Genomic DNA, 23,765 nt, shown 5'->3' on the forward strand with positions numbered 1-23,765 from the left:
ACTGTTTCCCTGAGGTTTTGGATCTGTTTATCCAAGTGCTTCTGCTTCAAGGTGGTTCTTGTGTTTTAGGATTGTTTAAAAGAAGTACTGGAAATTGTGGAACTGGGCATTTCAGGGAGTAAATCCAAAAACAGTGAACAGGAGGTCAAGTACAAAGGAGATAAGGAGCCAAACCCTGCATCCATGCGAGTGAAGGATGCTGCTGAAGCTACACTAACATGGTATGTAATTTGTCAGAGCATCTTTAATGCTCAGTATTGTCTTGTCTGAGAGTGTTTAATAGGGAGTTGGAAGCTGGTGATCTCTGATGTAAAAAGTGTTTGAGAAGTTAGGCAGAAGTTCCTTCTGTTTGCCCTTTCAGCAGGGCTGTGCTCTGTCTTAAATCTCCCCTGCCCCTTGAAGATGTTAACAGAAAATAGATCACTCTGGTCACTGTTTTACCCTCCTGCTTCCTCTCTTCCTTGTACAGCAAAACCCAGACCCTCCTCCAGCCCAGGTGTTCTGTTTCTGGCTAGGCCTTTCTGCAGACAGTAATTCCCTCTCTCTTTCACTATCCCAGTGATCCCATCTTCCAATTTCTTCTTCTCCTCAGCCTGACAATGTATGCTATCCCCACTCTGGTTAGAAAACTGACAGACACTGTGTGACAGCAGGGAATTGCACATGCAGCCACATGTATGCTGCAGTAGGATGGGATGGCTTCCTGCCCACAGTGTTGGGCTTCGTTAATATATTTGAGAGGTTCTGCTGGAAGTGCAGTAACAGATAATGTGTGGGTTGGGGGAGGGAAGCACAGAGAGGAAAATTGGGATTTGCTCCACAGAAGTTGGAAAGCATTGTGTTATGGGCTGAACAGCATGGTGGTAGACAGGACAGACTGAGGATGGGAAGGATAAATATGTTTTGCAAAAAGCAATTGCTTTCTATTTTACTCTGCTTTGGAATCCAACTGTTATAAATGTTACTGTTAGGAAAAACAACTGCGTAATTTCCAAAAGCAACTACCCATTGGAACTTATGGACAAATCCATATTGTTGCCTGAAAGTGTTTCTTTTATTTAGAGAGATGGAACTGTTTTCACAGTAGAGTGGAAAAGTGTATGGGGAAGGGCACTCAATAGACTTACTTTTGCTCTAGGTGTTGGTGTTAAGGGTAAAGTCCTGGCTTAGATCATGTGTACTTCAGTCTGACACTGGACATCTCTCATTACTGGTTCCTGTCATAAAAATTCTAAATTTCTAATAGTGTTAGTGAGGTCCTGTACAAATTCAAATTATTTAAAACAATGCTTCTAGGGGCTTCCTAAGGCTGTGGCACCAAGGAGGTAGGCAGTGTTGACCCCACCTGGAGGCTTTCTTCCAGGAAAGATTAACATCTGAGATAGTTGTGCTTGTGTGATCCTGGACCTTTTAGGGTCCCAACCCCTTAAAGGGTTTTAAGTTACTGTAATCTGTACTTGAGGAAAGCAAAGGCAATTGTAACTAGTGGACTGCCATGTCTGTCCTGCTTGTTGATATGAAAGGGCTAAAGTAAGGATAACTGGAGAAATATTTTTTTTAAATGACCATAAAGCTATGAAAGGGTACAGATTTTCGTGCTTTAAAGTGTGTCTTAATATCTTTATAACCCATGTTATAAAGAAGCTTTTTCTATAGGCAGAGTACCCTTCTTTGTAGGTTTTCATGCATGTTTTTCTGAAGGTACTGGTTATCTTAAAACAACCTGATGGGCGAGAGCCATGATAACAGAACTGCTAGGTCATGATACAGATGAAGGGTATGAGTGAAAGTTTGTGCTTGGATGGAACAGTTCACTTAATCTGTCATAACTCTCAACTTCTTTCTCACTTGCAGCATTATGCAGTTACTTGGAGCATTTCCTTCTCCCAGTGGTCCTGCTTCTCCTTGCAGCTTGGTGAATGAAACCACGTTAATTAAATATTCCCGTCTCCCTACCATAAATAAACACAGCTTCCGTTACTTTGTTCTGGATAACAGTGTCATCCTGGCCATGTTGGAGCAGCCTCTAGGGAATGAACAGAGTAAGTTCAGATTTTCTGTATAGAGCTGCAAAACAAAGGTACTTCATCAAGTGTCTCTCTCACATTTCAGGGGCTTTCCTGTCTGTGGGTGGTCACACAGAACAGAGAGCTGCTCTGGGGCAAAGCAGTGGGAGTAACTTAAATACCACTAATAATCAAACATGCACAAGTCTACCCAAACTGTTCATGCAATTGTCCAACTCTTTCAACCAGTTAGGTCATATATATATATATATATTGCTGCTGGCTGCCATTGAAATAATGGGTGAGGGACAAAAGCAATAACAATACATTTTGAAACATCCTTGTTCATGCAAGAATAAAAATATAAAGAGTATAGGAGACTTGACTGGGACAAGTGATTAACATATAGTTAGTGTGTCTCCTTTATGCTTGCACCATTGTTGCTGCTTGCATTAGGCTTCCTCTCTTACAACATATTTCTGTGGGTGCTTTCAGCTCAGGTGGTTTTAGTTGCTTAGGAGCTGTTATAACTTTCCCATGTCTGATCCTGTTCTGTCAATGACACCTCCTGTAAAGGAGACTTGTCACAGGGTGTTGGCTTGCACAACTGCATTTAACGCATTTCAGCCTCATAGACTTTGACCTTCAGGAACTTATATTACAAAAATCTGATATTAAATGATACTTTGAACAGAATAACTGATCCTCTGTAAGTCTTCATGTGTTATAGTGTTACCCAATAGAATAGATAAAAATTCTTTAACATGCTACCTCAGTTAAATACTAACTTAATGTTACAGCTGATGTACTGTCCACGGTATATTTTCCTCATCTGTATAAAGGATGGAGACTAGAAACTAGTCTTGAAAGCAGAGATTGCACAGAACTGCATGAACTGGTGCTGAGAAGTTGCATTATGGTCTAGAGTGCTCTGACCATGTTGAGAATCACTGAATAGATCTTGCAGGAAGTGACAATGCTGGGAGCCATTGCCACATGTCCACCCTCAGTCTGTGAGCAAGTGTATCCCTGGATAGATTAGAGCATGCTACAATGGCTAAGCACTCCTCATCCTCACTCTGCCTCGGCTAAATGTGTTACTGTGGAATCCTGCAAAGCTGTTGGAATCACAAATCAGATTATTTTTTCTTGCTGTGTATAACTTGCTTACAAATCCAGTTTGAATTACAAGATTAATTGTAATAATACACAAGTACATCAGGCCAGTTCTGATGCAGATCATGGAAGTGAGTGACTGAGGAGCTAGTTTGGGTTCTCTGTGTGTGTGTGTGTGTGCTTATGTACAGGGTGTGCATAGGCTGTGCTGCAACCTCAACTTCCCAGAGAATACTGGGGAGGGAATAGACTTCTGTTAGTTACCTGATGGTGCCAGTGTGTGGTTTATGTGCACAAAAGATAAATGCAAATGCCTTTAAGAAGAAAAACTTATGATCAAGTATGATGATCTCATCTAAAGTGACTAATATCAGTAGCCTTTTCAGTCTTGAAGGAAGACTGAAATCCCTGAAATGTTAAAATCATCATTGTGCCAGTAGAAATGTGCCTCAGGTCTCTATGGTCTGACCTCCTGCTGTATAAAAGGCCAGCACTGGATTTGGACCAGGGTAACACAACCTGGTGTTGCCCAAGTGAGTCTTGCTAACCTGAGAGGACCACTTAGCTCTGTGTCTCTTGTGGGGAAAAATTTTCCATGTTGTGGAGTCAGAATCTTCTGAGTCTTTGTTTGACCATTATCTTTTGTCCTTCCACTGTTCTTACTGCTACTGTTTGTGAGGAACTTTTGCAGAAGGTCATGGAAGAATCATGGAATTGGTGTCTCCATATGGTCATTGTCTTACCTAAACAGGCAGTGACTGGACAATCTTATTTGGTTTCCTCAGAGGTATGTTGGAGGCAAATGATGATCTGCATAAATTTGGATAAAAGTTGCTTTTAATGATGAAACTGAGCTGGCAAGTATTGAAATGACAAAGTAGACTAGTACTTTGCTGCTGCAGAGAGATTTGTTTGCTTCTCACCAGTTTTCTTCAGAGTTAGGGAGGCGTTAACCATGAAAGAAAAACTTCTGTCATGCCTGCATTTTCTTCTTGTTGAATGATTACACAGTGAACTGTTTGTAGTATATGATGATGTCTTATTCTCTTAACCCATGTGCTTTGCAGATGACTCTTTCCCCTCTGTCACGGTTTTGATCCGTGGGACGTCTGGAAGATTTGCGTGGGCCCAGCAGCTCTGTCTTTTACCAAGAGGAGCTAAAGCAAATCAAAAGGTCTCTATCAAAGCCCGTAAAGAAATCTTTAACTTGATGATCTTTAACTTGAGATGTTCAGCAGAAATTCCACTAATGTGAGACAGCCCCCAAAGATGGTGATTATACATTTAAAGCTGAGCCATGGGGCCTTTAGCTGTAGGTAATGTGCAATATCTCTGGTGACTCCTTACCACTCGTGTTTAATATTAACTACAGGCTGTGGAAGTGCTGCTGCTTTTTTGACTTGCAGACTTGCTTAAGGGAGGGGGCATTCTCTTTTTTTTTTTCCCCTTTTTTTCTGAAAGCATTTTCTGAAGTGATGGGGTAAGGCACAGTGTATTTAGTGTATATGCAGGAGTGTTGGTGCTAGTTTTCAGGTATTAGGCAAAGCCCTTGCAGAGGGAGTGAAGTCTGGAGGTGTAGAATGTGGTGCTGCAGAGAGAACAGTTCTTCAAGCTACAAAACCTGATGTTGCAAAGATGGCTGTAAACCCTCTGAAAAAAATTATCTAGCTGGAACTCTGGAACAGCTCTGGAGAGGAATGGTGGAGGAGAAATACCTCAGTCTTGTTTTAGAGAAAAAATTTCTTACTGCAGTTGTCTGATGGAGCATATACTCTTGTCATGGAAATGTCTGTCTGTGAATTTCTCCAAATCTTTTAAGTCTTCCCATGACCCTCAATAACAGAAAGGCAGTAATGTAACTGCAATGAGGGCTTGTCAGTCTCAGCTGGCATGTTCATTTAGATGAGTGTAGTCTCTGCAAAGCAGCCTTTGGGAAGACAATCCAGGATGTGTTTGGAGCTCTGCTATCTCTGGAGCTGAGACCCTTGGCTAAATAATCTCAGTCCAGGTGTGCTACCTCCTGCACTAAAGGACAAGCCATGATCTGACTGCTGACTCACCAGTTTTAAGGAAACTTCCAACTTGGAGGCATTCTAAAACATTATTTTTAATGGTTTTGCCCTTTTGAAATGTAATCAGTAGTAAACTTAGAAAACATCACTGAAGATGCAATGAATGATCTTGCTTGCTTGGAGCTGATGCACCTCTAAACCTGCACCTAGATAATTTGTTGCTTTCCTGGGTAACTTGGAAGTTTGGAATTACATAATGACAGTATAGAACATGATGTAGTATAATAGCAATGTCGAAATTGCATCATGATCCGTGATGCAAGACCTTTGGCTATTCTGGCAGTGCATCTCCTGACCCACAGCATTGCTGCTCTTTGGCTTATTCTGTGATTGTCACAGTCAGGAGGATTGAAATGGAGTTTCTCAAATACTTGCCAACTTTGTCTGAATACAGTTAGAATGGGCTGAAATTAAGATGTTGCCATGTAAGTCTGCCATTTTTGTGGTGTTTGCAATTGTTTACAGGCTAGATGCTTAGAAGGGTTCATAGATTTCAAATGGACAGTTCTGTCTTTTTAAAATTTACAGTCACATTTTTAATACAGGTCTTTTAGTTTAAAGTACTGAATGTTTTCTAATGATGCTGCTCACTAATAGATTAGTGTAGTTCTGGCAGTGAGGGGAGAGGAAATGTTTTTCATCTGTTCTAATATTGTCTAGTGATGTAATACCATGAATGTAAAGCAACCTCTTTTTTTCAGACATTTGTACCAGAACCTCGACCAGCTCCTAAAAATGATGTTGGGTTGAAATACAGTGTTAAACACCGCCCTTTTCCTGAAGAAGTGGACAAGATTCCATTTGTGAAAGCTGACTTGAGCATTCCAGATTTACATGAAATCGTGAATCAGGAAGTAAGTAACTGTCTCTGACTTGATTTTGTTCTTGGGTTTTTTTTGTCTGTTTGTGAGTCATGCACTTATGTCTTACTGTAAATATTTTTACTCTTTGGCTTGTCCAGTTTGATATTAATGGAATAATAACCTCTGTAAATTAGTTAAAACTGTGCACTTCTCCAGGAAGATGACAATGCTTTGGATGTATTATTTGGGAGACCCTGCTGAACATATTTTATTACTGATCCTAATACTCTGTTATTGTAGGAAGCAATGACTTGCACTTTGTTGCTTCTGCTGGGGAAATGGAAGGGTCTTTTTTGGGACCTTCCTGGAGGAAGAAGAGAGTGCATGTCTCAAATATTTTAAAGTTTGACAGGATCTAATTTGTTTTAGTTTCTGTTCTCTTGAATAGAAGCCATAGCTGATACTGGATATTCACAGAGCTCTCCTGTACCAACAGGGTGTTTAGGTGCTAAGTTTACAATGTTGCAAAGTCTTTTTGAAAATGTTTTAGTAACCATTCTGGTGGTGGACTGCAGCAGCTGCTGCAGAGCTTTACTAAGTGATGGAACCTTTTTCTTAGTGGATCTTTGTAAATTCGGTGACATCAGCAGTTCACACAATGTTTTCCAGCTTGAAGAGCGCCATGAGAAGCTGAGGAATGGCATGGCTCAGCAGATTGTCTTTGAGACTTCCATAGATCAGAGAAGTGAAGAGGAGTGGCGGAAGAAGAGCTTTCCTGATCCCATCACGGAGTGTAAGCCCCCGCCACCAGCACAGGAGTTCCAGACAGCACGTCTGTTCCTCTCTCACTTCGGCTTCCTCTCGTTGGAAGCATTGAAGGTGATCTGATACCTCTTGGTGTTGTCTGGTTCCTCCAGTTCTCATGTGGTCTGGCTTGACAAAAGAGGACAAATAAGTTTTGTTAGTGGAAGATCATCTATGTAGTTCCAACTACTTTTCAGCTGCAGTCTAATCAAATCAAGTGATAGATTCCAGTACTCCAGGATTAAGAGCAGGGCTGTGAAAGGCTGAGCCTCAAGTTGAACATGCTCTGTGTCTTTGTTTTCAGTGAGTGCACAAGCCATCACACTTGAATGTTCACACTTAAAATCATTCCACAATTTGAGTTAGGTTTTGGGGTGGTACTTGAGAACTCTCTGAAATATAACTGACACAGAAGTTTTGCTTCAGAGGTGGTTGTGCTGAGGTGGTTTAATCACACATAAACACTTGGTACATGATAGATGTAGAGGCTTCTTTTTTAAATTAAAATAATTATTTTTAGAGGTGATCTATATTCTTAATATGAAATTTTGCCTCTTACCTGCAGATTCTCCCTTGTATTTGTTGCTTTTCCTTCCAGAAAGCTGTTAGGAAAAGTAGACTATAGAGCATTTGCAAAAATATTGTCTGAGCGTGCTGAGTATATTGCATATTACTGGTATTTAAGTTAATTTGAAACTGCACATGTAACTGTGTGCATAGCTGTGATATTCTGAAAGCATCTGCTGTTTTTGTTGTGTGCTCTTCTTGAGCAAAATATTATGTCTCTCACTGGCAAAGTACCACTTTTATTTAATGGAAGTGGAATGCAAGAAATTGTCAAGCTCTTGTGCTTGCTGTTACTCATTTACAGTGACAAGATGTTCTATTGCATCAGAAATCCCTGTATAATTTTTCTCTTAGAGATGGGAAATTCTTTTTATATTTTAATGGATTGCCATTGAAGCCATGAAGACCTTTCAATTAAGAAGGATGGGTTTTTAAGCTGTTAAACTCTGTCTGTTGGACAGGAACCTACTAACAGTCGTCTACCTCCTCACCTGATTGCACTTGACTCTGCTCTACCTGGGTTTTTTGATGACCTTGGCTACTTGGATTTGTTACCTTGTCGTCCTTTTGATACTGTTTTCATTTTCTACATGAAGGCAGGCCAGAAAACTAGCCAGGAGGTAAGTGAAAGTGTAGAATGCCAACTGGTTGATATTGTCTTGTTTCTTGTAATTTCCACGTGAATAAAGCATCAGTGCTAGTGATTAGAATGGAGTGTCAGAACCAGTGTGAGCTAAAAGTCACTCTATACTCTTCATATGTAGGTTGAAGTATGTTGCTCACACTTAGGATTATTGTGATTAATTTAATATATTTTTAAATATAGATATATATTAAAATATTAATAGTATCTTTATTATCTGTTCTGTCCTTATTGTCCTTATTTGTAGAGTTCAAAGATTCAGATCAGAAAGGCATTTCAGCTTTGTACGCTCAGCTTGCAGGGAAGGTTGCAGTTTGTTCCAGCAATGAGCAGTGTCAAGGTAGTTTGGTTTAATTCTAATGTTAAACACGTGTTAAAGGAATGAAAAAGTTTCTGCAAGTAAGGAAGTATTATTGCATTGTAACTCTTTGTGCTATAATATTTAGATTCAAAGGCGATTGGGTTAATCAGGTTAATTTGTGTAAATCTAAGTTGTGACTTCTTTGTGACCTAGAAACTTGCTAAGAGGGTTAATGGGCTCATTAGGATAGGATGTTTCTCTATTACCTTCTTATTCCATTCATAACTCTCATAGTAAAGATTAGAAGTGTGGCTTCCATAATAAATCATTGTGCCAACTCCTCATGTCTCTGTGAATGCACAGAACACTGCAGCACCTTCTGCTTTGGTGTGGGACACAATTCTTGAAACCAGGATCATTTGTCTGTGAGTGTTCAAATTGTCACTCAGAGCAGCCAGTGCAGAGTCTTTTCATCTGCAAAGTTAGCTATGAAGCAAGATATGCTAGGTGTGCCTTTGAGCTGAGACGTGCACTTGCTGAGCTAGCAGAATGTTTATACACTCTTATGGAGCTCTTATGTCTTCCAACCCACACTTACCCTGACTGGTTCTGAAGCACAGCTTTGGTTTCAATGTGCTTAGTAATGAGAATTAATAATGATATTTCAATGCAGTGTGTCTAGTCATTGCTGAACACTGTATGAGGCATTAGGATGGAGTGTCAGGACTATGGCTACACAAAGCCTCCAGCCTGGAAGCTTTCCTTCCAGCACCCATCCCTGCAATTTCTGCTTTGTTGGGGCCTGTGTCCCAGTGTTCTGCCCCTGCACAAGGCAAAATGATTGATGCTTCTACCACAAAACAAATACCTGCATGGCCCAGAAAGGATGAATGGATTGTTTGTTCCATTCTGGTACCCAAATCACACATGTCCTTGTGTGGTGTTTGGTGAAGGGCTCAACTCTCACTTGGTCATAATGAGGTAAAAATTGCCTTAACATGTGTAAATGTCCCATATCTCTGTCAGAAGTAGAATTAAAGTTTAACACGAACAGGACAGTGTGATTAAAGTGCACACTTGATGTTGCTGAAAACTGTTTTGGAAAATCTGTTTCATAATCTAATGTGCTGTGAGGCCTGCCCTTTAAATCACAGTCATGTACAGGTGAGTAATGAGGAAAATACCTTTCTACTCAATTTTTAACTCAGTCTAATAGTGAAAACTGTCTAGAAAACCCTTGTATTACCTTTGGTGCTAATGCAGGCTCTGCACTGAGTACTCATTGGTTTTTCTGATGAGTGCTTGAGTCTCAAAATTGCCATTTCCAGCCATTTAATTCACTGTTTTACAGGCTTTGAAAATGCTGGCAGAAAGCTGGGTTGATTGAACAGGACAAGGTCAAGCAGAATAGGAGGATGATGAGGTGCAGGGAGTAATGTCATTGTAGAAAGTCTGGGGTTCCAGACTTATTCTGTAGCTATATTTGGGCAAAAACGTGTTGGTGACTAAAATTTAATTAAAAAGCTGAGGAGGAAGAGACCTCTCTCCTGCTTCTGTACCAACATGGTGCTGCTGGTGGTTTCAGATCCTGAAGAACATGGAGTCTTCCAGAATTGTTCAGCCCCACTTCCTGGAGTTCTTGCTGTCTCTTGGTTGGTCTGTCGATGTTGGGAAGCACCCTGGGTGGACTGGTCACATCTCAACAAGCTGGTCAATCAACAGCTGCAGTGATGAGGAGGGACCTGAACAAGGTAAGACATAGTAAATATCTTTTTTAATAAATTAAAATGTTTAGGCTCCTTTAGAAGACAATTTTCTTGCTCCTGTGTACCTATCTGAACATTGGGTTTTTGTTGTTTCATTTTTTTAATAAATTATGTTTGCTAGAAAAAAATGTGTAAATGTTGAATTAAGCTTTTAATCAAAGTGAGCAAAACAAACAAAACAAACATCTGTATGTTATTGGGAGAAAGTAGCCTCAGCAGAAAAAGTACCTCTGAGCCATGTTTTTTAAGATTTGATGAGTCTTTAAAACAGTATTCAGGTGAAATTGGTTGCAGATTGTTCTGTGTATTGGCAAATAGGCTTGAAATACCAGGGAGGGTAGATTAAAATGAAATATTAAATCAAGCTGCTGTTTATAGGTCCTGGAGGTGTTGGAACCCACACATGACTCTATGTCTTGCTTCATTGACTCTGCTTTTTTTCACTGGAGCAAGAAACTCCTCCCCTGAGCTTGTCATATACCACCCTCTCCCCATTCTGACACCCAAAATGATCCTCAGGAATGTGAGCTGCTATCCCAGGATGGGAAGCTGGGGGCTGGGTTAGATTCTGCCTTGGACAACTTGGTCAGATGCCCTGGGAAGTGGTAGTGTCTGGACTGGCTCTAAGGCCCAAACTTGTTTGAGGTGATCACCAGAGCCACAGCCTCTGGTGGGGCACTCAAAGGCAGTGGTAAGGCTGGTGCAGCTTGTTCATCATCCTTGACCTGTTGTTGGCATCAGGTATGACACCATTACAACTGCAGATGCTTAAGCAGCACTTGCTCTGCTGTCCATTTACTGTGTCTAGAAGTGCCTTTCACCTGTATCTGCAGCTAGATGGAGGCTTTCCCTTAAGTTATGGAATAAAAGTACAATCCACTGAAGGCTGGAAGTGTTGGGGAGAGGTTTGAGTACAGAAGCATTGCTTTCTCTGAGCAAGTCAGGATGGATTACAGAATGGCCAAGTCTGGATTTGATTTTGCTTTAAGGACAGGGTCAGGTTGTGCATTCTCAGAGGCAGAGCCTTCTGACCTTCCTGTACAGTGGCTGTGTCAGAACATCTGCAGAAGGCAGGTCCCTCAATTATCAAGGGACCTGGTTTGATGTGGACTTTTCAACTCAAATCTTTTCAGAATGAAAACACAGACCACTAAATAGCTGAATTAATTCAAGTAGCTCAGGGAAGAAGGAAACTGAAAAAGCATTCAGAAGTGGAAGGGAGGAAGTCCAGATGACTTGTAAACTGGTTCTGATGGTGAATGGGCTGGAGCACAAGTCCAATGAAGAGCAGCTGAGGGAGCTGGGAGAGCTCAGCCTGGAGAAAAGAAAGCTCAGGAGAGACCTTCTCACTTGCTACAACTCCCTGAAAAGCATTACAGCCAGGTCAAGGTCAATATCCCAGGTAATGAATGACAGGATGAGAGGAAACGGCCTCAGTGCAGGTTTAAATTGGATATTAGGGAAAATTTCTTTATGGAAGGGGTGGTCAGACACTAGCACAGGCTACCCAGTACAGTGGTACAGTCACCATCCCTGAAGGGATTTGGAAGTGGGACTTGGGGACATAGATTAGTGGTGAGTTTGGCAGTTCTGAGTTAACAATTGGAGTCAATGATCTCCAGTCTAAATTATTCTGTGAGTCTAAAATAGCTTCCAGTGAGTTGTGGTTAAAATAATTTCATGGGAATGTTCCCTGCAGCACCCCTAAAATCAAAGAAGTTCCTAAAGAGCTGGGTGTGAGTTGTGGTGCTGCTTCTTGGGAGCCTGTACACTGGAGATGTGGGAACATTTTCCTGTTGCTGAAGAACAGCTTGGAGTCTTCAATATGCCTCTGGCCACTTTTCTGTCAGTATGCTGCATTTCAGTGCTCCAGTGGCTTTGCCAAGGCAGCTATCCCAGGAACCCTTCTGTAAAGTGGATCAGAGAAATAATTAATTTTAAAGTCCTTGCTAGTCTTTCTGGAGGTGACATGGGGAAGGAAAAGTGGGGAGGGAAGTTATTTCTCTTCTCTGAAGGCCTGTATTGGCCTCAGTGTGGTGAGGAAAACAGTGGGAACTGAGAATGAGGAGCTTTCTTGCATCGATTTGTTGCTAGAAGACACAAAGTATTGCAAGGGTTCAGAGAAATCACACATACAGCAGCTTTTCATGAGGCAAAGAAAAGCCTTTATTGCGGGATTTTAGAACCCTTATATAAGCTGTTCTGATCAGGTCACCCTGATTAGTAGATGGAACAACACCTTTCTCCTCCCATTGGTGGGACAAGAGAGAAAACACTCTCAGAATATCTGTGTTTTGTTTTGGGAAAGCAATCCCTTATTTACACAAATAGTCTTTGAGAAAGACAGTTCTTAAAGCTTTTCCCTTGGGAACAATTAGCACCTGAGAGCTTGAAATTCTCTCAGGTTCAGAAATCATGTCCACATTGATATTTTTCTAACTCTGCTTGGCAGAGAAAAGACCAAAGAGAGCCTATAGAAACTGGCTTGAATTCTAGAATAGTATCAGACTGAAGAGATAAATGTTAGGCTCCTTTGGAAATGGAATGACTAACAGAAAGATATTGCTAGGCAGAATGCTCAGAAATAGATAGGAGATGTATTCTTGTGGCAGGTGTGCTTACTAGAATACTAGGAAGTAAACACTCCAGTACATCAGAAATATGTTCAGAATGAAGCCACTCCCGACCCAAAATGCCTTTTCCTTCAAGATAGTAAAACCATTTATCTGAGAAGGGTTGTTAGCCATGAGATTTGAGTCCTTTCATTTTAAAGTGAGATTTACATGGTTTCTTCTCATTGATTGCACTTTGTATTTGAAGGTCATCTCTGATGCCGTGTGTAAAAATCTTCCTTCTGGCTAAACTTTCCTTTTCTGTCCATTTCAGATGATCTAATTATCTCAGAAGATGTTGGGGCAAGTATTTTCAATGGACAGAAGAAGGTGCTGTATTATGCGGATGCCCTGACAGAAATTGCCTTTGTTGTCCCATCACCAGTGGAATCCCTCAGTAAGATCTCTCTGTACATGCTCTATACAAAAATAAAATCAACATTTTTTTTGTTTGAGAATTCTTTCAGAACCACAGCCTAAAATAAATTAACTAAGTAGTGTATTTAACAATATCCTTGTCAGAAAGGCATGGATGTTTAAATTACAGTATTCTAATCTTCAGACTCGTTCCTGATGTGGCGTCTGTTCTGTGTCTTTCTCAGTCTGAGCCTCAGTAGATGTCCAGGCATGCATGGCAATTTTGTTGTTGCTAGGGTGCTTTAGGTTGGACATGTGATTCACCAATAACTGGTAATGCCGATTTGTTTTTCCCTTTCCTGTCAGTGATGTGCTCCCGCAGCACATGGAGGAGTGTTGGTTCCACTGCTAAGCAGAGAAGCAACGGCTTTCATGGCATCTTTGGCATGCTAAAAGTTGCCTGGAATAAAATATGGTGTAGCCCTAGGAAGGAGGAGACTGTATTCTGTAGGAAGTTGCTGGGATGTGTGTAAGTCCATAGGGAGTGCTTTATTGGCAGGCTGTTTCTGGAATAACTGGCAGTTGTTTCCTAACTCATCTTCCTGCTTACGAGGACTATATTGACCATACATCTATGTATGTCTAGTTTCAAAAGCCTTATAACATTTTTTTAGTATCAAAACCTAATATATGGTGACAGCTTAAGTTTTTTGGTGGAAGAATAAACAAAAACTTCCTTTTTTTTTGTCTGGCTTACAGCTGATTCACTGGAAAGCAGTGTCTCTGACCAGGAAAGTGACTCCAACATGGATCTGCTGCCAGGAATATTGAAGCAGCAGCCTCTGACACTTGAACTCTTCCCCAATCATACTGACAATCTTAATCCTTCCCAGCGGGTAAGGGAAAACTTGCATTGAAAAATGATGGTTTTTTTTTTTCTTTTCAAGAAACATGCTGGCAATGCTCAGGATTTTTGATAGTATATGATTTGGTTTCCTGGGATATAGAGCTACTTGTTCCTTGTCATTAATCTTTGATACCTGCTTTGGTCATGCCAGAATTTGCATTTACAGTAGGAGATAGCAAGATTACATTACTTAAATATAAAACTTAGACAGTCTAAGTGGTAATACCGTGCATCCTGAAATCTTGAAATGCATGCAGGAAAAAGTATATGCAGTATTTATATAGTAATTCAGCCTCAAATCCGTGCTTGGAAATTGAGGATGGATAGACATGAATGCCTTTCCTACCTACCCAATTTAAAACAGTTGTGTCTGAAATACCAGAAGTTGCTTTTGTACACTAACAAACAGAAAACCATGAACTGTTCTATCTGTAAGCAAAAGACTTATTACTATGGATTACTTTTTTAGAATTCACTTCCAAGTGTATATTTAGTCTTTTTAAGGTCTTCAAGTACATTAAGATAAACATGTAACTGATTCAAGGGTGAATATACATACATATATATGTATTAATTTGTATTGAATAAAAGTAGGTTGGTGACCCAGATTGCAGTGAGTACTTCCAGCACAGTTGCCCCTGTGCAATAGCTGGTAGAAGTTGTACCTGGCTGAGATATGAATGACTTAGGAGCAGCAGAGAAGTACTTGTTGGCTGCATTATTGGGCTCATGATGTTTGCAAATGCTACTCTTTCCTTATGTTCAAAACAGCTGAGTCCTACTTCTAGATCCAAGAGGATTCCTCAGGGCCGAACCATTCCACCAATGGGACCTGAAACCAAAGTGTATGTGGTCTGGGTGGAACGTTATGATGATATAGGTATGTACAACTCCTAACTGTTCACTAAAGTAACAACAGGGCAGGAACCAGAGATAAAACTCTGCTCCTTTTTTTTTTTTTTTTTTTTTTTAAATAAAATGCTAGATCATGGAACCACTGGTTTGAATTGGAGTGGGCCTTAAAGCTCATCTAGTCCCAACCCCCTTCCATATGCAGGGACACCTTCCACTAAACCAGGTTGCCCCATCCAGCCTGAGCACATCCAGGGATGGGGCAGCCACAGCTTCTCTGAGCAGCCTGTGCCAGGGCCTCCCCACCCTCACAATCAAACTAAGTCCTTATTATTGTCTGTAACAACACTAAGGTTCTGAATCAGTTCTTCAGTATTGGAGTTGTGATCCATAGGGTGTACATGAACTAGTGACATATGTAGGTCTGAAGTTTCCTTTAGCACTGGCAGTACTTGTGAAATGCTGTCATGAACTTTCAATACCCAAAGTGGGTGTGTTCCCTTGCTTTTGAATCCTCCTCAGCTGTTGTCTTCTAGGAGTGGATCTGGTTTTCTTCCTTGAAAAAAATGGCTTCTAACACCTGCAGTTTCTGTGCTGGAGGGATCATCATCCTCCTTGGTGTGATGGCACCTTTGGAACCCCCTGTTCTCTCTTCAGGGGAGGGATCATTTGTTCTGCACTCAGGTGCCTGCTCTGTGCTCCCTCTCTGCTGTGCTGCTCAGGCAGCCTCCTGCTCCTCATGCAACTTTGTTTCTTAGTTTGGTGTTTCCTCTCTGCCTCAGAGTGCTGCTGCTCTGGGAGAGACCCAGCTTTGCTTATCCTGTTACAGCCGTGGCATGGCCATGGTGAACAGCATCGAGGAATTCTTTGTCCCCAGGAGCTTCTTGCATGCTGGTTCCAGGCCATGGCTTGCCCTCAGTGCTATGTGAGAGTCTCTGTACACTGGCCTAGCCCAACAGTATCTGCAAGACTAGTCTGCTTCTGTCTTTGATTTCTGATCCTCATTCCTGGTCTGTCAGTAAGGGTGGACCTTAATCAAGGCCTTAGCTCCTTCCAGAGTAAAGCAACCAAGGGAATGGGAACAACAATCAAGAGGAGGCTTCCTGTTAAGTGTAGATATAAATTCTCAGGAAGACCACTGTGTCCACAGCATGTCCTTCAGAGCCTTACTGAGATCAGGAAGCAGACAGCAAGTTCTGCATCATCATTCCTTGTACAGAAATTGGCCCACAGTATGTTTCAAGCTGGTGTCCCTGACCCACTTCCTTCTTGGGTGGCAGCTAAAGCCCCTTCACTGCAGGGACAACAGCTGTGCTGCACAGGCAGGCTTCTGCTTGACTGTTCCTTTCAGCAGCCACAGGAATTTCCCAGAGTTCTGTGCCTGAAGCTGAAGAAATGGGCTTGTGGGCCTCAGTAAGCCTGGCAGTTGGATGGAGGGGAGGGCAGCTCTTGGAAGTGACTCCTAGCCCAGAGGCTCTGCCATATGCTCCTTATGTTCTTGGCTTTTGCCATATGCTTCTGGTACATCTTTGCATTTGGACAGTGAAAAGCTGTCACTTTTTAGTCAAGGTTTTCATCCCAGTGCCAACTGCTGCCCTCCCTCTTTCTCCATCTCAGAGTGTGTCCATGAGAGCATGGGAGAGCTAACCATGCTCTCCCTCTGCCTGCTCCAGCTGTTGTGTACCCTTATCATCTCAGCTTTGATGGCAACATCTGGGTTTGGGCCTTAGACTCCTTCTGCTGGAAAGCACTGTCCTGCTACCTGAACTGTACTTCTGTGAGTAATTCTCAACATCTCCTAACCCCTCAACAAGGTGTTGGGAAGTTCCAAATCTCCTTAAGGGATTCAAGTTCTTACTATTTCCTCATTCATCTTCATAATCCAGTCTTTGTTATCAAGTACATGGGAGCAGAGTTGTAGATGATGGTGGAGATCCATAGAGCTTGGATTTGAGGAAGGATATCCTGTTTGTGGGATCAGGGCTCAAGGGAACTATGGTGTGAGTGGTTGGCATTGTTCAATGCTTCTAGCAGTAAGTATTCTGGAGGCTGATCAAGTGATCATGGATGGGTGAAGATGCCGTGAATAGTAATTTGAAAGTTCTTTTTGTGGTTGAAATAGTTTATCTCCTTCCTGCTTTCATGGTTCCTCTAGGGATTTGACCTTTGGGTTGAGAGAATGGAGGGTTTGGGACCTCATCTGCTGAATGCAGATGGCTGAGGTGTGTGTACCCTCCATGAATGCTGAAACTGGAAGCTAAACAAGGACACTAGGTGTGCAAGAACACTAGTGGTATAAATGCTTGAGGAGTGCATGGTTTTGACTGATGATAATCTTTCCCTGTACACAAGAAAGAAAAGAAAATCCAAAACTATAGTAGATAAACTTTATTTGGTGTATCCTGTTCTTAACAGAAAACTTCCCCCTCCCTGATCTGGTATCTGAGACTAGTACTGGTGTGGAAACCACAGCCAATAGTAGCACTTCCCTGAGGTAAGACTGCTCTTATTTTCATTATTTTTATTGATGTCTCAGTGGACTATTTTTTGGTTGAAAAAGTGAAAGAGCTTTTCACATCACTACAGAAAAAATATAAATTAAAGAACAAAAAATGTCCAGTTTTATCTGAGTCTGTGATGAGTCTCCCTCCTGACTGGCTCCCTTGTGAGGTGGCTAATGCTACATACATGCTGTACCCTGGCTGCAGGGCTCTCCAGTCCTGTGGGAACAGAGCTCCATAGGCACAGCATGACTGACAGAGCCCTTCTGAGGGCCCACAGCATGCCCCGGGATCCTGCTGCCTTAGCCCTGAGGCATTTTAAAACTTTCTTTTAAAGGGGTCATTTTTCATCTGTGGATTAATTGAAATAGTGTTTTAGAAGTGATTCAACAGTTGTGTTTTTCCCTTAAGATCTACCATTCCTGAGAAGGAAGTTCCTGTGATCTTCATCCATCCTTTAAACACTGGCTTATTCAGGATAAAACTACAAGGAGCAACTGGGAAATTCAACATGGTTATCCCACTGGTGGATGGAATGATAGTCAGTAGGAGAGCTCTTGGTAAGCTAAAAGGTGTTAGGAATGTTCATGTTTATATTTTATTTTTAAAAAAATAATGATATATCTGCAAAGTACACGCTCTGGAATCTTTCTTTGGAGAAAGTGTTAGACAATGCTGAACAAATGAAAGCCATGCATTTTGCAGTAACAATGGGAGCAGGAAGAGCAGAGGGAGCAGGTGGGCAGCACTAGGCTGCCAGGGTAGCAGGAGAGTGCTGGAACTAGGAACAGGGCTTGTGGAAATAGGAGAGATCTAAAATGTGACCTTGGTGTTTAGCACAGAGAACCAAGGTGCACCAGAGGGTGCTATGGAGTTTGTTACTTTGCTGGCATGCTGTGTGTTCCTTCTGGTTTAGAAGCCAGACAGGGATTAAAACCATAGCAACTGAGGATTTTCTTATGTGTTCAACAAAGTACCATACAGGTATGTGTTAACAGGTTCCCTGATTTCCCTTTGCCTTTTTCTCTGTTCCTGGATGGATTCATAGACCTGTTCTGATATTGGTGCTATTTAGCTTCAGTAACTGGAAATCCCATCTGGCAAAAGAAGTACACAGGACAGAGTAAAATGAAATAATGAATATTAGGATATCTGTCCATAACCCTAAAGCTGCTGTTGGAGGTGACTTTCAGGTTCTGGGGTTTGTATGCTTAATTCAGGGATTGGCAAATCAAAGCCAGATCTGGGCCCTTAAGTAACATCTATTAATTCAGCTGATGACAGTGGCTTTTTACTGAAAAACTATCACATATGTTTTCCTAGAGTTGGGATTGTTTTTCTGCTGCATCAGGACTGTTAATATAGCGAAATTTTTCTTGTCTCTAAGTTCAGCAGGTGTAGTTTGTGTGTAGTGAGGTCCTCTAAATGTCTCTGTCTTTAAGAAAGAGCTTGTGAAACAGCAAAGGGGGTAAGGAATACTTGCTTCTTTAGAGGCATAGAAATTTCCTTTCAGAATAAAATAAGATAAAGTTAACTGCCAGCTTTTGAGTGCTACTACTTCCATTCCCCACCTCCTCCTCCATCTGCATCCAGCAGTGTGAGTTACAGGGGGTGACAAAAGTGGCAGAGCAGTGACGGGAAATTTGCTTGCAGCCACAACCTATCAGGTCTTTCCTCATCTTCTTTCCAAGGGGAAAGGACTTTGCAATTCCTACTAGAAAAAGTTACTGACTTTTTCAGGGCTCCCCTGGAATTACCTGGTGTGTCCTCAGGACCCATCCAAGGTCCAGATGAGTGGCATAGCTGGGGCTGTGGTACTGTGACTCTTGTCTTGGCTGCCCTGGGTTTGCCCTCTTGTCCCAAGGATGCTGCTTCAGGCAGCTGCTTGGCTCTGGCAAAGCAGAGAATACTCGTCCTCCAGCCAGTTTAGGGTACCACTGAGTCCCTTTCTTTGTTCTTTGCAGTGAAGGTCTTTATGAGCCTGGGGACCATGGCTGCCTGTTATCAATTGTTCATAGAGTAAAGGACTTGACTAGATGGTGCTGAACATCTCCCCTGGGTTTAGATGGGACAGAACCCAAAATTGTCTTTGGCTGGGAAGCCAGGAAAGGGGTGCAGGACTATATTTAAGCTTGATTAAAATGTTGTTTCTTTTTCAGGTTTTTTAGTGAGACAGACAGTAATAAATATTTGTCGCAGAAAGAGGCTGGAAAGTGATTCATACAACCCCCCCCACGTCCGCCGAAAACAGAAAATAGCAGATATTGTCAATAAATACCGGAACAGGCAGCTGGAGCCAGAGTTTTATACCTCGCTTTTCCAGGACGTTGGGCTCAAGAGCTGCAACCCCTAGGTCATTATCCTTCCAGGACAATTAGATCAGAGCTTGGTGGCTACACTAATGAAAACAGTTAAATAACCAACAAATTTTCTCAGCCCTCCGGAATTCAGGAAATCATGTTCTAGCACAAGTCAGCAGGTACCATGTGGGAGGAATGAGAAATGAATCCAAAACACTGCAGTTGGGATGTTGACATGATTCACCTACCCTCAGAAGATTATTGAATTCCAGTCTTCCTGGATGCTAGCAAAATACTCTCTTCACCCAGTCATCCTTTTCAGACTAATTAGGAGCTGTAGGAGTCTTGCTCTGAAGGGAAAACAATCAAAGTGAAGCCATCTCTGCATACGAGGATGGAAATAAGAATAGAAACAAACCTGCCATTAGACACCTTGCTGCACCCATGTGTCCAAGGGCAAGGGAGCAGGATCTTCCCTTGGAGGAAGAGTCTGTTCCAGAGCATTAACTTTCCCTCTAAGAACTTCAAAGACATTTTCAGTCCCCCTTGAGTGCTCAACAGAAGATCCTTCATTGGGTGTAACCCATCTCTGTACCAGAAGCAAGAAGAGGAAGATTGCTTGTAAAATCCAAAGCCCAGATGCTGTATGTGGCTACTCCCTCCAGGGCTCCTAGTGAGTCCATCTGCATACAAGACAACCACCACCACCTGAAATTAACTGACTTTCCAAAAGAAGTTATTATTGGATAAGAGCTTTTGGTTATATAAAAGCGAGGTTATGACTTTCAAGTCTGTTGCAAAATGTCTCATTTCGGTAGCTTGATTTTTATTTTTTAATTTTTTAATTTATTTTGAAGTGTCTATATCACCTACTCACTGTTTCCATAAAAAGCATAAAAATCACTGGCCTTCCTTCCATTGGATTGAAATCTGAGGTGTGGGGCTGCCTCCTCCCTATTATTTATAGCATGAGCAGATTTTGCAGCTTCTACAACACTTTTCAGAAGCTCCTGTTAAGCAGACCAAACAACTAAAAAAGAAAATTCACAAATTCTTCTTTTCCCCATTAATTTCAATGCCATGAAAGCCCCTTTGGAGTTACAACTTCACATTGTTCTGAATCTCCTGTATGTTCTCACATTTGGCAGCAGTGCTTCCCTTCCACCTAGGTCAGGAGTTTTCATTTTCAGCCTGTGGCTTTGATGTGTTCAGGACTCAAAGGATGTGCTGGGAAAAAATGTTTGCAGCTACAGCTGTGATACTGGGATCTCAGAGATGTGGTGGGTGTGGGCAGTCCTGGGAGCACCTCTGGCTTCTGGCACATCCCAGCTGGTGGTGCAGCAGGGAATTGTGGCTGACACTCCTGGGGAGGTGCAGCCTGACAGCAGTGGGGATCCTGATCCTTCCAGCACTGGGTAATGGAAGAGGATGAGTGAACACAAATCTGGGGGAGCTCTTCACATTTTTTCCAAAGTGGTTTTAATATGCTGTGCTATGCATTGTAGTAATACCTGTCAGGCATTCAATTTTGTTATTTCAGAGCTACTTTTTGCAACAGTTATGACTTGAAGCAGTCTTAATTGTTTCATTACAACTTACCTGCCAAGGACAGACCTCGCTCCTGGCTTTCCATGTGGTTTTTCAGAGTTCATGGAAACATGGGCCCCTAAAAATACATGTGAAAGGACTTTGAGGTGGCCAACCACTGTGCTTTGTGCTTGTTGCAGGGAATAAGTGCACTGACTTCTCCATTCTGGAGCTCTGGAATTTGATCCAGATGAATAAAAAGTGAAAAAATGAAACCACCCAAAGAAAACTCCTGTAGCAAGATGTGTGCTGGCTGGCCCATCCCTGTGTGCTGCCCAGGTGGCACATGGCAGGAGGAGTTCCAGGGCAGCATTTGGGTGCATTGGCCAACCTGTGCAGGAAACTTGGACAGCCTCATTCCTCTGCCACACTCTTGCCAGGAGCAACTTAATGCACAGATGCTAAATTTACCCACACTGTGTATGTACCTATGGGCTCTAATTAACAGCCAAACACACTTGAACCAACAGGTTTAAAAGGCTTGAGCAATGCATGTGTAACCAATAAACATCCTGAGGAATCCCTGTATCTGCACACTGACAGTGTAACAGCAACCCCCTTAGCACAGCTGAGTGTTACACAGTCCCAGCAGATGCAGCAGGGCTGCACCAGGTGCTGCTGTCAGACTGTTGGGAGCAGTCATGAATGCAGAGATGGGTGTCGGGGCAAATCCTGAGTGGTTTCTGGCAGGGATAGCCAAGTGGACTGCCTGAAGATTTACTTTCTTCAAAAAGACCTGTGCTTGGCTGAAGGGTTGTCTTGGGTCTATTTCCAGGTTCACCAAAAGGCACCCATGGGAGCAGTAACAGCTGTGAGATCCATAGGACTTGGGAGCAGTCTGGAAAGAAGGGAACTTGGGCACAGTGTCACCACTCCCTATTCCAGGGGATGGATGTTTGGAATATGTGTCAGTTGAGTTGTAGAACCAGCTGGTGAGCAGGTTACACGTGGTGTGACCTGGCTGTAGGTGGTGGGATTGGTTGTCTGGAAAAGTAAGCCTTTGGGAAAGTCACAGTTTAGTACAAAAATGTGATGCAGAGCTGTGCTGCCATCCCTCATGGTTTGAGTACTGGTCACAGTAGTGGGCACCCTGTGCATACTGTGCCAGTGAAGGGTGCCTGCAGGGACTGTCCCCCCTTCCCCCAGATGTGCGGAGGTCTCGGGCTTCATAACAAAATGCACCCCACCAGTCTGGGAATTATATCCATCTCCTCTCAAAATCTGACCAAACTCTGATGGCTTTAGCTAGTCCAGGGTACTGTCTTGAGAGCTTTTCCCCTGAAGGGCCACAGCAAATGTGGTTTATTTCCCTGATGATTGCAAGAGTTAGCCAAGAATCTAGATTTTTTTTTTTTAATATCACAAACTGCTGCATAAAATTTTTGACTTGATGCTTGAGTGGCTTGGGTCAGCATCACTGTCCATTGGAGGGGATGAGTGCTCAAACACCTCCCTGCCCTCAACCTGCAAGAGTTCCACAGTATAAACTGGGACTCTTCATCAAACCTTTCAGTTTGGGTTCTTAATTCTGTTTTAACAGAGCAGGAGGTGATCACTGTCATGTTGTTAAACACAGTGTTGAAATTACATTTTAGTACCTTAATATAGAGACTTTTTTAAAAAAAGCCATTCTTTTAAAGGTACTTTTAGAAATGTGTTAGAATCTTAGAGCAGGCAGGAGAGGGGGAGGACAGTGCCTGTGGAAATTGGTGCAGCTTTGGGTAGCAGTGTGCAAGGCTGGAGGGAGGAGCAGCCCTGGCTGCTCCTGGGCTGTACCTGCTGGGTTCACTGTAGGTCACAGTGTTTGTTTTCACAAGGTTCTGCATGCCCAGGAAGAGGAGAGAACTAAATTTCAGCCTCACAGACAAATTTGATGCATTTTCGTGATTGTGTAATTGAGTGATACCTTTAAAGGCAAACACAGCCCTTTTCTCCATGGATTTAGCAGGAGTGAGAATGCCAGATATCATGTGCTTCAATCATAGAAAATTTGTATGAATTCCTGTATGTTGCCAAGACATGAACGTTCTGTTCTTACTGTATTTTTTTGTAAATATTCCTGGCGCTAAGTTGTAAAGTAAAGGTAAAATGTAAATATGAAGATGTGAACTATGTTCTGTTGTCTCTAGTACTTTATCTCTTATTTGTTTAGGGAAGGCACACAAAGGCTTGTTTGTATTTATGCCAATTCTTTGTCCAGGAGAAACACATCAAATATTGAATGTAACACAATTAGTCAAATAAATTTTAAAGATTCTTATCTAAGTAATTTTGCACTGGTCAATTTTTAGTACTTTCCAAAACCTTGGTTGAAATTCTCCAATGGAGATGTTACTCAGGACAGCAGCAGACAGAGGAAGCAGAATTTGACACCCTCTGCACCTCAGTAGCTCTGGGAGCAGTGAGGTTCATAGGGAAGGAAGTCATGTTGCATCTGCATAGTCTGGGGAGTGAAAACATGAGACTGCCTTTTGAAGGGAGCCTGATGGTCCTGCAATGCTGGTGCTCTCCAGTCACACCATGTGGTGCTTCCCATCTTAGGTGTGGGTCCCCTGTGGTGCAGCCACTCCG

The 23,765-nt window shown here is 42.2% G+C and overlaps 1 protein-coding gene across 6 annotated transcripts in view; it reads left to right on the forward strand.

The window, feature by feature from the left end:
* RALGAPB (Ral GTPase activating protein non-catalytic subunit beta) overlaps nt 1–23,459 on the forward strand; it is a 63,822-nt gene extending 40,363 nt beyond the window's left edge. For 4 of the 6 annotated variants that reach the window (XM_015647557.2, XM_015647558.2, XM_015647559.3 and 1 more), the window contains 13 exons: nt 70–221; nt 1,855–2,042; nt 4,190–4,296; nt 5,896–6,048; nt 6,667–6,876; nt 7,830–7,988; nt 9,898–10,063; nt 12,965–13,087; nt 13,807–13,943; nt 14,726–14,834; nt 17,222–17,300; nt 17,719–17,867; nt 19,467–23,459. In XM_015647557.2, the coding sequence (XP_015503043.1) occupies nt 70–221; nt 1,855–2,042; nt 4,190–4,296; nt 5,896–6,048; nt 6,667–6,876; nt 7,830–7,988; nt 9,898–10,063; nt 12,965–13,087; nt 13,807–13,943; nt 14,726–14,834; nt 17,222–17,300; nt 17,719–17,867; nt 19,467–19,660 (1,926 nt within the window). In that variant the 3' untranslated portion in view covers nt 19,661–23,459. The other 2 variants (XM_033519021.1, XM_015647561.3) reach the window with 2 other exon arrangements.
* Nucleotides 23,460–23,765: the final 306 nt, after the last annotated feature.

The sequence above is a fragment of the Parus major genome, chromosome 20 (assembly GCF_001522545.3).
Source record: "Parus major isolate Abel chromosome 20, Parus_major1.1, whole genome shotgun sequence".
NCBI classification, from domain to species: Eukaryota; Metazoa; Chordata; class Aves; order Passeriformes; family Paridae; genus Parus; species Parus major.